This window comes from Cololabis saira, chromosome 4 (assembly GCF_033807715.1).
Source record: "Cololabis saira isolate AMF1-May2022 chromosome 4, fColSai1.1, whole genome shotgun sequence".
NCBI classification, from domain to species: Eukaryota; Metazoa; Chordata; class Actinopteri; order Beloniformes; family Belonidae; genus Cololabis; species Cololabis saira.
The window spans coordinates 48,167,655-48,184,013 of record NC_084590.1 but is presented as its reverse complement, the minus strand read 5'-3'; the positions used below and the strand labels follow the sequence as shown (position 1 = coordinate 48,184,013).

At 44.5% G+C, this 16,359-nt stretch overlaps 1 protein-coding gene across 2 annotated transcripts in view; it reads left to right on the top strand.

The window, feature by feature from the left end:
* The first annotated feature begins 1,111 nt into the window (after positions 1-1,111).
* LOC133442052 (NACHT, LRR and PYD domains-containing protein 14-like) overlaps positions 1,112-16,359 on the top strand; it is a 48,462-nt gene continuing 33,214 nt past the window's right edge. For both annotated transcript variants that reach the window (XM_061719947.1, XM_061719946.1), the window contains exons 1-5: positions 1,112-1,134; positions 5,067-5,253; positions 9,381-9,500; positions 9,869-9,930; positions 11,613-13,398. In XM_061719947.1, the coding sequence (XP_061575931.1) occupies positions 5,105-5,253; positions 9,381-9,500; positions 9,869-9,930; positions 11,613-13,398 (2,117 nt within the window). In that variant the 5' untranslated portion in view covers positions 1,112-1,134; positions 5,067-5,104. The remainder of the gene's footprint in view (positions 1,135-5,066; positions 5,254-9,380; positions 9,501-9,868; positions 9,931-11,612; positions 13,399-16,359) is intronic.

Sequence of the window (16,359 nt, the reverse complement as noted above, 5' to 3'; positions counted from 1 at the left end):
AAGTCGGGATCTCAGGATTTTAGACGGACACGAGCAGCTGTAAGGTTTGTCCCCGACACACACTGCCCCCTGCAGACGCAGGTGCAGACGCGGGTGCAGATGCAAACGCAGGTGCAGACACAGGTGCAGATGCAGACGCAGACGCAGGTGCAGACGCAGGTGCAGACGCAGGTGCAGACGCAGGTGCAGACGCAGGTGCAAACGCAGGTGCAGGCGCAGATGCAGACGCAGTTGCCGGCACAGATGCAGACGCAGGTGCAGGTGCTGACGCAGACGCAGGTGACAAACTGAGCGACTGCAGGAGGACATCTGTGCAAAGATGCAGGAAAAGTGTTGCTGTAAAATCCCCCAGGGCTGCAACACGGTTTAATAAAGATTTTAAACCGTTATTGACTAGATCCATCGTCACAATCTAAATGAACCGACAGGTTTAGGAGACGTATGAAGTAGAATTGGGCGGTTTTTAAAATCAGCTGTTTGTTGGTTAGACTTTCACGAATCTAAATGTTGTAATGTAAAACAAGTTTTGACACTATAATTTTATCAAGATCGAGCTCATGAGAATAAAATCTTTATTTTTCATGTTAATAAATGTGTTTTTATATAAACTACTTTATATCTTGTGTTAATTTTCATGAAATAATTTTTAAAATGTTTTTAAAACTGAACCCTCCACACAGAGTTCACAAATGTATCATTCTGTCTCCTAAAATGTCTGTTTCTGTGTCATATTAAGGTTTTTCAGAACAAAGTTATTTATATTCCAGTTTTATTCATTCACTGGTTTCTTAATTCAAACAAATTATATTGATCAATGATAAATACATCAACATTAAAACATGTTGGGTTTATTGTATTGTTACTTAAATCTTTTGCTTAATTGTTTGTAAACCACAAATAATTTAAAACCACAAACTTGAAACTTTGGATGCAGGTTGAAGCTTCACTCGTGGATTCTGCAGGACATTTAAACAAATGTGACAGAAACCAGTGTTTTGGTCGGAACCGGCTGAACTACATGTTATAAAAACGTGTTTGGACTTTGCCCTCTGACAGTAAAAGTGTTAAACTTTAACTTTTCTAAATTGCTTTCGATTTCAGCAGATGAAGCTGCGACACAGTTGGAAGCAGCTGGTGAGTAAAACCTCCTGATTAACTTCAGGAACAAGTAACTGGGTATTTTGTAAGAAGTTGTTTAAGAACTATTTAATGAAACGTTTTGAAATATCTTCTGTCATCAAAATGTCTTAGTTTAGTTTCTGGAAAGTATTCCGTCGTTCCTGGAAACACCAAAGTAACGAGAGAAACATTAGATGACAGAATAAGAAGGTTTGTAGTTCCGGTTTGATTGTGTTTTTGAGCTGTTTTCATTTCATATCTTTATTTTTCCTGTGATATTTTCCATCTTAACACCATGAAGGTTCAAGTTAATAAACGTGGCTCCGTGACGCGTTCAAGGAACCCTAGTTTAATGATTAATCCATTCACGAGTGACACCATAAACTTCTGCAGGGACTTTATTATTAAACTTTGAAATTTTCCTCTGATTTAGAAAATGTTTAACTTGAAATAAATCCTGAAGCGGGAAGGAGCTGCAGAAGTCGTTTACAGAAATATTCAGGCCTGACTTTAAAGGAGCCGTCTGTAAGAAATGGCCAAAACTGGTACTGCAGTCACTTTCAAAATATTGTTGAGCGGCGTGTACCCTCCCCCTCCTCCCCCCGACCAGAGGTTGCCAGGTAGGCTGCAGAATGCAGCAGGAACGTAGGCTGCCATGGCTGCCATAATTAGAGCCGAGCTGGCAACCTGGATGCCGGAACAATCCTGACTTGGTGATTGGGAGATAGGTGGAGGGTGGAGCTTCAGAAACAATACTGACTTGGTGATTGGGAGATAGGTGGAGGGTGGAGCTTCAGAAACAATACTGACTTGGTGATTGGGAGATAGGTGGAGGGTGGAGCTTCATAAACAATACTGACTTGGTGATTGGGAGATAGGTGGAGGGTGGAGCTTCAGAAACAATACTGACTTGGTGATTGGGAGATAGGTGGAGGGTGGAGCTTCAGAAACAATACTGACTTGGTGATTGGGAGATAGGTGGAGGGTGGAGCTTCAGAAACAATACTGACTTGGTGATTGGGAGAGAGGTGGAGGGTGGAGCTTCAGGCCAAAACAAAAAATGACAACATAAACATCAGTTGAGGGCTGCAACTCCTCTTTTTAAACTGGAATGTCCTGGCTTGAGCGCTGTTGTCAGTGACATAAGTATTTGAAATGAACATGATTTTTAAATGTCTGTTGACATATCGGGGTCATTTTATGATTCGTTTTATTATTGCTCTTACATACAGCTCCTTTAAGGTTTATTTATTCCAGTTACACATCACATGTCCTTCCGTCTGGAAAACACAGATTTATCATTAACAGACCAATGAACTTAATGTGGAGCCTTTTTCTCGGTCAAGTGTAAATTAAAGAATAAGAATGAGATTTAAGAAATAATACCAAACACAGATTTATGTTTATTCTGACTAAACTGAATTTGTTTAAGATACTTTTGACTCGCCGTTACCTCAGAGTTGCCGTTTATTTGACTCGGGCAGTTTTTGAGTTGGATCGTAGTAAAACAACTTTGCGGTGCTTCATCAATCTGATTTGGGATCAGAATTGACTAATTTGGGATCTTTGACGTATTCTTTAAAGGTAGTAATGAGTGAAGCTTCAGTGAAGCCAGTCCTCCCGTCCTGACTCCTCATCCACACACATCTGTACAGATGTTGATCGCTGCACACATGGATGATGTTTTCCTCAGGTTTCCTCTCATTACAGTTAGTTTCAGCTGCTCCAACCCTTAAACTCACCACTAGTGTAGTTTTTAGCAGACGGTTTCAATTCTAATTTTAGTCTAGTCTTTGGGTCCAGCTATCGTTTTAGTTTTTATTGGTCACGTTCATTCCTTTTAGTCGTGTCAAGTTTCAGTCGACTAAAAGTCCAAGTATTTTAGTCTTATTTTAGTTAGAATTGTCCATTTTAGTCTAGTTTTAGTCAAAGATTGTATTTAGCCAAACCCTTTTTACAATTCAAACAAGGTTATCTTATTATTCTATTATTGTTACCTTATAGACTCAAGAATACATTCATTCCAGATACAGAAGACTCTCATTTCAGTTTAGCTGGATGATCAGTAGACAAACAATGAGTTTAAGAACGTTCCTGGTCCAAATGGAACCTCATAAAGGTTCACAACAGCAGCTGATGTTCTTCCAGGTGAACCGGATGATGGAGTGGATGTTAAAGGTGAACTTCCATCAGTGGGTTCCCACCTGACATCGACTACGACTTCCATCATTGATAAAGTAACAACCAGGAACCAATCTTCTCCCCGCAGGTCCAGATCTGTCGTTACAACCAAACAATTTAACAACCGTGTTTGTGAAGCTTCGTCTGAACGGTGTCTTTGGAAACACCTGGTTCTCTGAACCGTGATGGTTCTATGTAGGTAACAACGTCCTTCCCTCCATCATTCCAGCTGTGGATTCAGGAAACACTCGTATTGTTCCTGCGTGGGTCCAACTATGTTAGTGGTGGACATCGTCATCAATGGTGGTTTTGGGAAATGCACCCCTGATCTCAGACTCACCTTCATGACTGGATCCAGAATAAACTCTGATGTTCTTGTGTAGAAAACTGAACACGAGCAGGTAACGTTCAGGCAGTGTTGGGACTAACGCGTTATTTAGTAACGCTGTTAGTTTTGCGGTAACTAATACTCTAACGCATTACTTTTTAAATTCAGTAACGCAATTACCGCTACCAAACGGTGCGTTACTTCTGGCTACAGTGAAGCTTTTTTCCCCCAGACGCGGAGACCAGAGGAAACATAGTGTGTGTGTGTGTGTGTCTCTGTCTGTGTCTCTGTCTCTGTCTGTGTGTGTGTGTGTGTGTGTGTGTGTGTGTGTGTGTGTGTGTGTGTGTGTGTGTGTGTGTGTGTGTGTGTGTGTGTGTGTGTGTGTGTGTGTGTGTGTGTGTGTGTGTGTGTGTGTGCATTCAACAACATGACCGGTCATGGAGAGCCCAGAGAGGCGAGTTTCGCAACGTGGAGATATTGTCATTACAGTAATCCCTGGTTTTTCGCAGCGGTTACGTTCCAAAATTAACCCATGATAAGTGAAATTCTTTTTACAATTATTATAGAGGGCTCCAAATTGCGTAGATCAGCACCGCCTCGCACGTATTCCACTGCTCTGACTGCCGCTGCATCCTGACTTTACTCTGCACTGTAGCATCTTTTTCTCCTAAAGCCGCGGTGCAGAGGGGTTTTTTTGAGAGAAGAAAATAGTTATGGGTCGTTGTTGTCGCTCTTTTTTCTTCTGGGCAAAAAGATTCTTATAAACCGACATGCCACCATTGGTTATATCTGAGACTGTAATGAACGATTCATCAAAGGCTCCTGTTCTTGAGCTGCTGCTGAAGCTCATTGGCTCACCGTTCTCAGCTTGTTGCTAAGCAACCAACGTTATTGACACAGGAAGTGAAGAAGCGGGGAGACTGTTTAGAATGCACACGATGCACAATGCAAATCCATACAGTACATGCTGAAATGAAGGCTAGAGGGGCATGAAATGGAAGTATTTAAAATAATGTTTTTATTTAAAGTAACTAAAAAGTTACTTTTCATAGTAACACATTACTTTTTGGTCTAAGTAACTGAGTTACTTTTTAATGAAGTAACTAGTAATGGTAACGAGTTACTATTTTTCAGTAACTAGCGCAACACTGCGTTCAGGCTGGTGTTCTTTAGTGTGAATGAGTGAAGAAGTGGTTTCCTGGATGACTTCATCAGTCATTCTTTGACTTTTTAATGAAACAGAACATATCTTCTCCAGGTGAATACTCGGCTTCACAGATTGGAATCAAATTAGAGGCGACTCTCAGTTTCCATTCTCTCTTATCGTCAGTATCACTAAAACCTCTTTCTTCAACCTCAGGAGTTTTGACAGAGTCATTCAGGAAAAGTGGGTGAAAGAATGTATTTCGTGGTGTTTTAATAAAGTTTCTGTCTACAGATTCAAAGATGGTGGGTGTTTCTGGTTCATGTCTCTGAATGACTGAAGTCCAGAAGATGGATGATTGTGTGGAGGAAGAGGAGGAGAGACCAGAGTCTCCAGGATCCATCTGTCTCTCTATGAAGAGTGACCGGTCCAAAGATATACTTCTAAACTTCAGTAAAGAACCTGGACCTTCAGACAAAAAGTAAGACAACTGTTGTTAACTGATTTTATGACTCATTATGACTCTATATTTTCTGTATGTGCTGGTTTATTTGAAGTTTTAGTTCTTACTTACTCCTTCTGGTTCCTGTTTTTCCACCACGGAGTCTTCTGTGTTCCTCAACCACGTGGTCCTGCTGGTTCAGAGACCAGAGTTTGGTTCAGGATGAAACCAAACCCCGAAGGTCCCTGACCTTCAACTGCAGTTTTACTTTTGCTATAAAAATACGTGTGCTGCTGACCCGAGCAAAACTTGGATTTCTACGACTACTAACCTATAAACAGCTGACCGAATTCAACCCGGATTTTTTAAGTGATTTTCTAACTCCCCATATTAAAACTAAAACAGAAAAATATGGCGTTTACAGGATTTGCACCTGAGGGACTCAAACCCGCGTAATAACCAAGCCCATCTGGGATTTGCTATGACTACCAATTTAAAATGAGATGAGATGAGATGAGATATACTTTATTATCCCCGAGGGGAAATTTGTTTTGGGCAAAGGTGCCAAAGTGCATACAGCGTCTTTTTAAAACATGAGACAAACAATCAACAACAGCATTTCGGCAGTTCACAGTTCATCATTGTAAAAATTCAAGTACTATCAAAAGATCAACAATCAAAATCCAAGTTGTAAATCATTGTACAAAAGTACAGTAGTGCAAAACACACAGATACAAAAAGTACAGTACTAGGGGCTGCCCCTAAGCACCCCCCGCTCCATGCCCCCCCACTCAGTAGGAAGGGTGAGGGTTTGGGAGGGGGTAAGAGTGAGGAGGGAGGGGGATTAGGTAGGGGTTGGGCAGTGGGGGAACATGGAGCTGAGGGAACACAGGCACGACCCCCAACACAGCATACAAAAGGCCCTATTTTTTGTTCAAAAGGGCAATTGAAGTAGGTAGGAAGGACATTTTATAACGATTATACCTGCAGTGACTCGCTCTGTAGCGCGTAGCCGAGGGTAGCAGCTCATACTCGGGATATAAAATATGTGAAGGGTCGGACAGTATTCTATTTGCCAGGCTGACAACCGTTTTCTCGAAAGTTGCCTGTAGTGACGGAGAGTCTTTCCTACCGATTACCTTCATGGCTGTTTTTTGCATTTTAGCTATTCTAGATTTGAGCTGGACTGACAACGTCCCATACCAGGCTGCCATGCCGTATGTAATGATGCTGCCAAGGACAGCATCATAGAATGCATAAAATAAAACAGTCAAACAACTGAACGAGCCCATGTCGGATTTTCCAATTAAAACTTAAAAATAATTAAACACTGTGCATGACACATCAAAAGTCAAACCTGTCTATGTAAAATTTGACAAACAATAAATGTCTCAAAATATATTTTTAATCTTTATGAGCTTGAGAAAAATCCAAACAGACAACCAATATTAATTCGATAAATCCAACGTGCAGAATTCCTACTCATCAAGCGGTTTCTGCTTACCTTATTTGACTAGTCAGATTTGGTTGTCTGCATGAATTCTCCAGCGCTCCCCTTCCAGGATTCCACAGTCAGGCTTCTCCTGGAAACAGCAGGATCATACCAGGGTCACCAAATTGAAAGATCCTAGTGTTCGTTTGTCTGGTGCACCATAAGAAAACCAGTGAAATAGAATCAAAGTTCATACAAGCTTTTATTATATCATGCAAAATGTTTTTCCGGCCGGAGGTGCACTTCTCTCAATACACGTAGGCAGGAGAGGAATGATCAATCCAGTTGAATTTATATTAAAAAGAGAGGTGTTCTTTGTACCTGAACCTCATTGGTGGAGCCAGCTGCGGGAAAGACACCCGAACATGTCACCTTCAGCCCCACATCTCCTTTGATTGCCTCCCACCTGAGGTGTCAACCCAGATCACAGATAAGACCCCCCCAATGCTAAAACATCTGTTTCTCCCCTTTGTCTTCACTTAACAAATGGTATCTGAACTATCTAAACCCTGCATCTAAAGAAAACAGTCGAGCCATAAACAGAGGCTGACTCCGTGACTAGATGAAAACATCTGAACTATAGCTGAACTCCTGAATAGGAGATAACTTTGTATATAGAGAAAACCACCAGTGTAAGAAAAACCCTTCAAACTCTTAAACAATTTCATGAAATCATAACAACTTTATACAGCAAAAACTAGGCCTTTAATTCACCATCAAAATATCATGTTTGCATAAATGCATGCAGCGTTCCTGGTGCTGAGTCATGCTAAGAGCTGGACAACTCTACTAACTCATCCTGATAAGCAGAGAAGTTTACTAGATGCAGAAAAGCTCCATTAAGAGCTGAGTCTTTAGCTTGCTCTTAAAATAGATACAGACCCTGCAGATCAGAGTGAGTTTGGTAGATCCGTAGTTCCACCGTCGGGGAACAACGGAGGAGAAGAGAAGCTACTGATTTCACACCACATTGTGGTGGAGGCTCCAGGCTTCTTTCACTGGTTGAACAGTGCCATATGTTCTCTCAGGTAGAATCTGATTTTTCTTGATGTTGTAAAGAGAAAATAGGGACTGACCAGGAAACCGGGGCATCATGGTCCTTTAAGATCAGCTGGCTGTCTAACATGACACCAGGATTCCTGGAACAAGACATGGATACAAGTGTGATGTTATCCAACTGCACACTTATCTGAGGAGGTGAGGAATGACTAGCTGGACAGACAACCAAGCTCAGTCTTGGACAGATTTAGCTGAAGGTGGCGGTTCTTCATCCATGCAGAGATATCAGAAAGACATGCTGATATTCGCCTTGAAACAGCAGTGTTATCAGGTGGGGAGGGAAGTAAAAAACAGGGTATCATCGACATAGCAGTGGTAGTAGCAGCCATTACAGCTGAGGATTTGACCTAGTACGGTGGTGTACAGTGAAAAGAGAAGAGGGATAAGAACAGATCCCTGGGGAACCCCTGCTGCCAGCTCATGTGATCTGGACACTCGTCCTTGCTATGATTCTCTTAAGAATCTTCCTGCAAGGTCAGACATGAACCAGAAGAGGACAGAAATACCAAGCTCTGAGAATGTGGAGAGGAAGATGTGGTGATTGACGGTGTCAAAAGGAGTGGACATAACTCAGCAGTATGAGGACTGAGGATAGACCTGCAGATCTGGCAGCCTTTAGTGACTCAGTTACTGAAAGAAGAGCAGTTCCAGCTGAGTGGGTTCTGCCTACAGCCTGACTGATGTGGATCATACAGGCATTTATCATGAAGGAACCATCAGACCCGACTGAAGACGGCTCTTCCTAGAAGTGTAGACCTGAACGGGAGCAGTGAGACCGGACGGTAGTCTTCAACCTGGGCAGGGTTGAGCGTTGGTTTATTCAGCAGTGGGGTGACCCAAGCTCGCTTGAAGGCAGAGGTGAAGACATCAGATTCAAGAGAATCATTTTTATCAGTCATTTGTACCAGTCATTTGTACCAGTCATATGTATCAGTCATTTGTACCAGTCATTTGTATCAGTCATATGTATCAGTCATTTGTATCAGTCATATGTATCAGTCATTTGTATCAGTCATATGTATCAGTCATTTGTATCAGTCATTTGTATCAGTCATTTGTATCAGTCCTTTGTATCAGTCATTTGTACCAGTCATTTGTATCAGTCATATGTATCAGTCATATGTATCAGTCATATGTATCAGTCATTTGTATCAGTCATTTGTATCAGTCATTTGTATCAGTCATATGTATCAGTCATTTGTATCAGTCATATGTATCAGTCATTTGTATCAGTCATATGTATCAGTCATTTGTATCAGTCATATGTATCAGTCATATGTATCAGTCATTTGTATCAGTCATTTGTATCAGTCATTTGTATCAGTCATATGTATCAGTCATATGTATCAGTCATTTGTATCAGTCATTTGTACCAGTCATATGTATCAGTCATATGTATCAGTCATTTGTATCAGTCATTTGTATCAGTCATTTGTACCAGTCATATGTATCAGTCATTTGTACCAGTCATTTGTATGAGGCTGTGCTGAAGCAGGGACATATTAAAACATGCAGGACACTGGCTCTCGGGGACCAGGGTTGGAGAACCTGGTGTAGATCGTCTTCAGTGGTCTACATCAATATCACGAGTGACTGAGTGAATTTGTGTTTGCAGAGGTCGGTACTGCAGTCAAAGAGCAGATTCTCCAGGATCCAGCTGTCTGTCTCTGAAGAGTGACTGGTCTATGGAACTCCCTTTAAAGTTCAGTAAAAAACCTGGACCTTCAGACACAAGGTAAGACAACTGTTGTCTTATTTAATACATCAACATTTAGACTAATATACATAAATATGTGTGTGTGTGTGTGTGTGTGTGTGTGTGTGTGTGTGTGTGTGTGTGTGTGTGTGTGTGTGTGTGTGTGTGTGTGTGTGTGTGTGTGTGTGTGTGTGTGTGTGTGTGTGTGTGTGTGTGTGTGTGTGTGTGTGTGTGAGGTGTGAGTCTGTATAAGAATATATGTATAAAAGAATATTACTTAGAAAAGAAAACCATGTCCTCTGGAAGAAAAACCAACAAAACAAATACCGTGAGAACTTGTTTGTGTTTGATTTTGCTCGTAAACGTGGAAACATCCAATAAACCCTGTGTGGACGCTGGTTCTGCAGACGGAGCTCAGACCAGTCGGCTTCATCAGAAAATCTGGGATCCAGAGCAAGCTCTCCACAAGGTGAGACCGTCCATCCGTCTGAAGAGTCGTCATGGTGATGCTTCAGAGTTTTTTAAAACCTCTGTAGAGGACCTGCAGGTCTGGATCTGGACCCTAGTGGTCTGTAGAGGACCTGCAGGTCTGGATCTGGACCCTAGTGGTCTGTAGAGGACCTGCAGGTCTGGATCTGGACCCTAGTGGTCTGTAGAGGACCTGCAGGTCTGGATCTGGACCCTAGTGGTCTGTAGAGGACCTGCAGGTCTGGATCTGGACCCTAGTGGTCTGTAGAGGACCTGCAGGTCTGGATCTGGACCCTAGTGGTTTGTAGAGGACCTGCAGGTCTGGATCTGGACCCTAGTGGTCTGTAGAGGACCTGCAGGTCTGGATTTGGACCCTAGTGGTCTGTAGAGGACCTGCAGGTCTGGATTTGGACCCTAGTGGTCTGTAGAGGACCTGCAGGTCTGGATCTGGACCCTAGTGGTCTGTAGAGGACCTGCAGGTCTGGATCTGGACCCTAGTGGTCTGTAGAGGACCTGCAGGTCTGGATTTGGACCCTAGTGGTCTGAATGTCGGTGCTCCAGCTCAGCAGGTCCAGGTTCCATCATCTTGTACGAGCGATAAAATCGTACCGTGTGTCGGAGTCTTTTTAAAACGGTCCTCTAGCCGCCTTCTCTGCCTCCTCACGGCATCTTTACGGCAGCTGTGACGTGCGTAGTGACATCATATATTGAAATTATCCTACGCAGCACAAGGATAGTATTGTTTTGGTAGATGAAAATCCAGAAATCAGACAGCATTCCTGTTTTGTCCGCCACTAGGTGGCCGAGTGTGCCCAAGAGTGGCAGGTTGAAAAAGGGCTACAGAAAGTACGTAGAAGAAGTGTGCAGGAGAAGATAGCAGAACTAGAAGATCATTAACTCCCCCTTGTGTAGCTTTTGTTTAGTTTTTTATTCATATATGGAAAGGATTCTATAGAAGCCACCAGGCTTCTTCCTGTCCTTGCATGTTATTTCATATTGTTTTTACATTTATTGTTCAATTTGTCTTATATTGCTAAATAAATAAACTAAAACATAAACTAAACTAAGATACCACATAACACTGTGTCCTAACTGCATCCGAGCGTCCGACTATCGCGTCACACTGCGTGACATCAGACGTGGCAACACTACGCGACGCGCTGATTGGCTGGAATCTGCAGCTCAGCGAGGTCAACGGACGAGACGAAGCGAGCGCGACTCCCATTGGTCAGCAGAGACTTTAGTTCATGAAGTCTTCTCCGGTGAGCTGTAGATGGTGATGCCTTCACTCCTGCCCTCTGGAGGTGGTTGCTGATGATGTCACTGACAGTTGTTTTAGGGTTTAACCTGAAAATTCTCACTATGTTCCTCTCATTAACGACCGATGCTTTCCACCGTTTGATGTCTGTTACCCAATACAACCGTGGTGACCTTCGTCTTAGGGGGTTTCAGATGGTTGTCCCGGCAGTGACCAGTGTTTACTTTTTCCACATTCTGGAACAGTACCTGCAGTCTGCAGGGCAATGAAGCTTGGGTGGTCTTTACCCTTCACAGGTATCGGTGGGCTGAGTGGTCAAACCGGTTCCTAAACCGGGTTGGTTTAGCCCCTGGAAGCCCCCCATCACTGACTGCAGTAGGAGTTTGTATCTCTCTGACCTCCTCTGAAATTCTGTTTTTCAGCAGATGCCGGTCTGCAGCAGGTCCTAGATGAACATAAGACCAGTCTGAGGAGGAGATGTGAACATGTGACTGAAGGAACCAATGAAACAGGAAGTAGAACCCTCCTCAACAGGATCTACACGGAGCTCTTCATCACAGAGGGACTGAGTGAAGAGGTTGATACCCAACATGAGGTGAGGCAGCTGGAGACAGCTTCCAGGATGAAGAGCCTCTATGACGCTCCAATCAGGTGCCAGGACATCTTTAAAGCCTTACCTGACCAACGTGGAGCCATCAGAGTGGTTCTGACCAACGGTGTCGCTGGCGCTGGGAAAACCTTCTCGGTTCAGAAGTTCTCTCTGGACTGGGCCGAGGGCTCTGGGAACCAAGACGTCACCGTGGTGATTCTGCTATCGTTCAGGGAGCTGCACCTGATCGGAGATGAGCAGTTCAGTCTTCTCAGGCTGATCCAGGTTTTCCATCCATCGTTCCAGAAGCTCACAGCAGAGCAGCTGGCTGCCGGGAAACCGTTGTTCATCTTTGACGGCCTGGATGAAAGCAGACGTTCCCTGGACTTCAACAACGGTCCGGTCGTGTCTGACGTCACACAGAGCTCATCGGTCAACGTGCTGCTGACCAACCTCATCCAGGGGAACCTGCTTCCCTCAGCTCTCATCTGGATCACTTCCAGACCTGCAGCAGCCAATCAGATCCCTCACAAACACGTGGACAGGGTGACAGAAGTACGAGGCTTCACCGACGGCCAGAAGGAGGAATACTTCAGGAGGAGGTTCAGGGATGAAGAGCGGTCCAGCAGCATCGTCTCCCACATGAAGACATCCAGAACCCTCCACATCATGTGTCAACTCCCGGTCTTCTGCTGGATCACTGCTACAGTTCTGGATCACATGTTGACCACAGAGCAGAGAGGAGAGCTGCCCAAGACCCTGACTGACATGTTCTCACACTTCCTGGTGGTCCAGACCAAGAGGAAGAAGAACAAGTACCAGGAGGGACATGAGACGAGTCCACAGGAGCTGACGGAGGCTGACAGGGACCTTCTCCTGAAGCTGGGGAGGCTGGCGTTTGAACATCTGGAGAAAGGAAACATCATGTTCTACCAAGAAGACCTGGAGCAGTGTGGTCTTGATGTCCCAGAGGCCTCGGTGTACTCAGGAGTTTGTACCCAGATCTTCAGGAGAGAGTGTGAGGTCTTCCAGAAACCCGTCTACTGCTTTGTTCATCTGAGCATCCAGGAGTTCCTGGCTGCAGTCTACGTGCTCCACTGTTGGTCCACCAGGAACACAGATGTGCTGAAGAACTTCCTGAGAGGAGACTACAGAAACTCATCTCTGGAGAACTTCCTGGAGAGAGTCATGCAGAAATCCCTGGAGAGTAAAAATGGCCACCTGGACCTGTTTGTCCGCTTCCTTCATGGTCTTTCTGTGGAGTCCAACCAGAGACTGTTAGGAGTTCTGCTGAACCAGACGGAGAACGATCCAGAAACCATCCAGAGTGTCATCAACAACCTGAAGGAGATGAACACTGATAGCTTTCCTGACAGAAGCATCAACATCTTCCAGTGTCTGATGGAGATGAACGACCTGTCAGTTCATCAGCAGATCCAAGAGTTCCTGAAGTCAGAGAACAGATCAGAGGAAGAACTCTCTGGGATCCAGTGTTCAGCTCTGGCCTATATGCTGCAGATGTCGGAGGAGGTTCTGGATGAGTTGGACGTGGACAAGTACAAGACAACAGACGGGGGTCGACTGAGACTGATTCCAGCTGTGAGGAACTGCAGAAAGGCTCGGTGAGTCCAGATGGGATCAATAATTCTGGGTCACCTCAAGTCACCTCAACCGGAGGTTCATGTTTCAAACACTTTATCTAGTTGATGTTTTAGCTGCTCAGAGATTAATCTATGTAACGGAGAAAGATGAAACATCAGAACCACTGGGGGGTTTTGTGGACACGTGTGCACTTGGTAAGAGACCTTAATTCTAGTAACTCTGGTTCTGTGATCTCCTGCACCGTCCTGTAACTCCTGTGGGGGAGGTTACTTTCCACAGACTTTAAGAGGAGAGCAGCTGGACTTGATTTTGGTTCCTGAAGACTTTTCACCTCTCATTCAAGAGGCGTCGACACAGATATGAAGGCTTGAAATCCCATGATCCTCCATAAACTGCTGGTCGTACCAGACCGCGACTCTAGATGGAAAAGCTCCGAGTGCTGAATGTCACGAGTGCAGCTTCATTGATTATGAATGAAAGTTTATCTGAGACAGAAGGTGACAGGTGTTTGTGTTGTTGCTGTAGAGGACAGCAGCATGAAGACGTTTACAGCTTCATACAAGAACTGACGTCTGGATATCAAAGCAGAACAGCACAATTCAGTCAGTCTTAATCAATCTCTGATTAATGCTGAAGTCTCTGTGAGAGCAAAGTCTACTTTAGGGAGACATATTATGGCATTTAATGTATATTTTAAACAGGCCTTGAATGTCTTAAAAACAATCTAAAGCTTGTTTTTTCTACATAAATCAGAAATCCAGCCTGTGGGCCCTGTCACTAGTTTTACCGCTTCTAACCCCTTTTTCTGTGCTTCATTCTAAGGGAAGGGGGGGCTATGATAATGAGGCTCTGCGCTGATTGGCTGCTTGAATGACGTGTAGCAGGGGAGGGAACAAAGCGTCCCTCCGGGGAGAAGAGCAGCGGCTGCGTAGCAAAGCGTGTCCACGGTTCTGCGTTAAATCGAATCGTACCCTACGCCGTAGGCTCTGCGTTGGTGTAACGTGGAACCATAAATCAGCCTTTAGTCACCTCGTCTTCACACTAATTCACACAGGAAGATTGAATTTAATTCTAAACAGTTACACCACGGTTATTTACTCCAATTCCTCATCATTTCACTTCTTATGTTACAAGACAAATGAATCATGTAACTGTAAAGAAATCACAACACTGAATTTTCACAAATGGCAACTTTATTGTTAAAATATATAAATAAGATGAATGCACTATTGCTGGCTCAGGATGGACCGCGCGTCTTCTGAATGTGAACAGCTCCAGGTGCTTGAAAGATCTGAAACCACAGAAGAAAAATGTATTACGGTACTGAGCCGCCGGCTCCCCCGGAGCCCCCGGGTTCGGATCTCCGGGCTCGGAGCTCCGGGCTCGGAGCTCCGGGTTTGGAGCTCCGAGCCCGGGGCTCCTCGACGGTCCGGTCCGTATGCGGCGACGGTGCTCCGGAGCTAAACTAAATACATAGCCCATGCAAAGATCATACAAATATAAATGACATAAAAAAACGGAACTTACCGCTGACTCGTGTGCAGTTGCCGGGTCCGTGCTGTGGGATCTGATCCTTTTATGAGGGTAAATGTCGATGCAAAATCTCATTTCTACTCTCCCTCGCTGTTCAAACAGCCACCACTGCTGAACAATGGCGGACGCCCCCGGCCGGCTGAGCTGGTTGTGGGCGTGGTTTCAGCAGCGGAGGAGACCGAGGGCGTGGTTTGCATTTTGCTTACGTAAAGAAAATGCACAAATCTAAATGGCCCGTAGAAACCACATGACACTGGGGGACTCTGTAAGGTGGGGGGGAGCAGACCTTGCAGATTTTCACAAGAGTACCTGGCTGCAGGCAAGATGGCCGACAAGGGCGCGGCCATTTTTTCCAGCCATACCGGAATTCCAGACCGGAAGTTGGTCTTCTTCGTGTATATTACAGGCCCCCAGTCTCGCGCTCAGCAGGCACGCCGATTTTTTCCAGTGGCCAGCCGCGGTACTGCAACAAAAAATCCCATGGGGCCCAGAAAGCTTTTTTCCCATAGACCGCAATAGTAAAAGAGAAGCCTCTAAAACTGTTCACAGGACACCTCCAGCTGTAATCACCACCAATTACTAATCTTTGTATTCTATATTTTTAAGTCATGGACTTTATATCCGTCAAAAATGTTTTATAACGGCCAGAAAAGTCAAAGAAAAGTCTCTTTCTGGGCGTGACGTCACGGCTGTGCCGTGCACTCGCAAAGCGCGGTCGTGTGTGTCTCGGGAACGAGGATGGCTGAAACTAAGCCGTTCGGCGGAATAATCACTCAGAAACACATTGCATTGCCAATTTGCACCAAACAGAAATGTTTAATAGCAAGAATAATAATAGTTTGTCATTCTTGTACTTAAACATTTCCGTTGTAGCCAACGGTGTATGGTTTGTGAAAATAAGATATCAGGCAGGAATAACACAAGTCTAAGGCCCAATCCCAATTCTCCTTGGCTCGCCCTTCTTTTCTCCACTCGCACTTCTTTTCTTCCCTAAGCCCTAAAAAAGAAGGGGGAGATTTTAGGGCACTTGAGATCTAGGGCACTTGGCCCAGGTGCCTGTCCCAATTCTCCCCCTACCCCTCGTTTTCATCCCTAACCTGAACAGGAAGCTGAGAGCCAAAAGCTGTTTTAATTTCAGCTGTAGCGCTGTTAATATGGCACTTTATTAAGTTTTAATATTTTTTCAGGTATAATGGTAACCTTAAGATCCCCAACCGGGGCTCAGTTTATCCAAATAACGCCTGTTAAGAAATTTGACCCGATGTTTTCGGAGATGAGAAGAGCCGCCGCCCCCGGGGAGCAGCCTCAGCTCACAGCCCGAGAAGAGACGTGTCCGCCGGGTGAGGCTGCTCCGTCAGCCCCGGGAGAGACACTCTCTCCCGGGACGCAGCTCTGTTGAGAATCACGCCGGCTGAAATAAATCATTTAGGAATATGTTGGTTTAATAG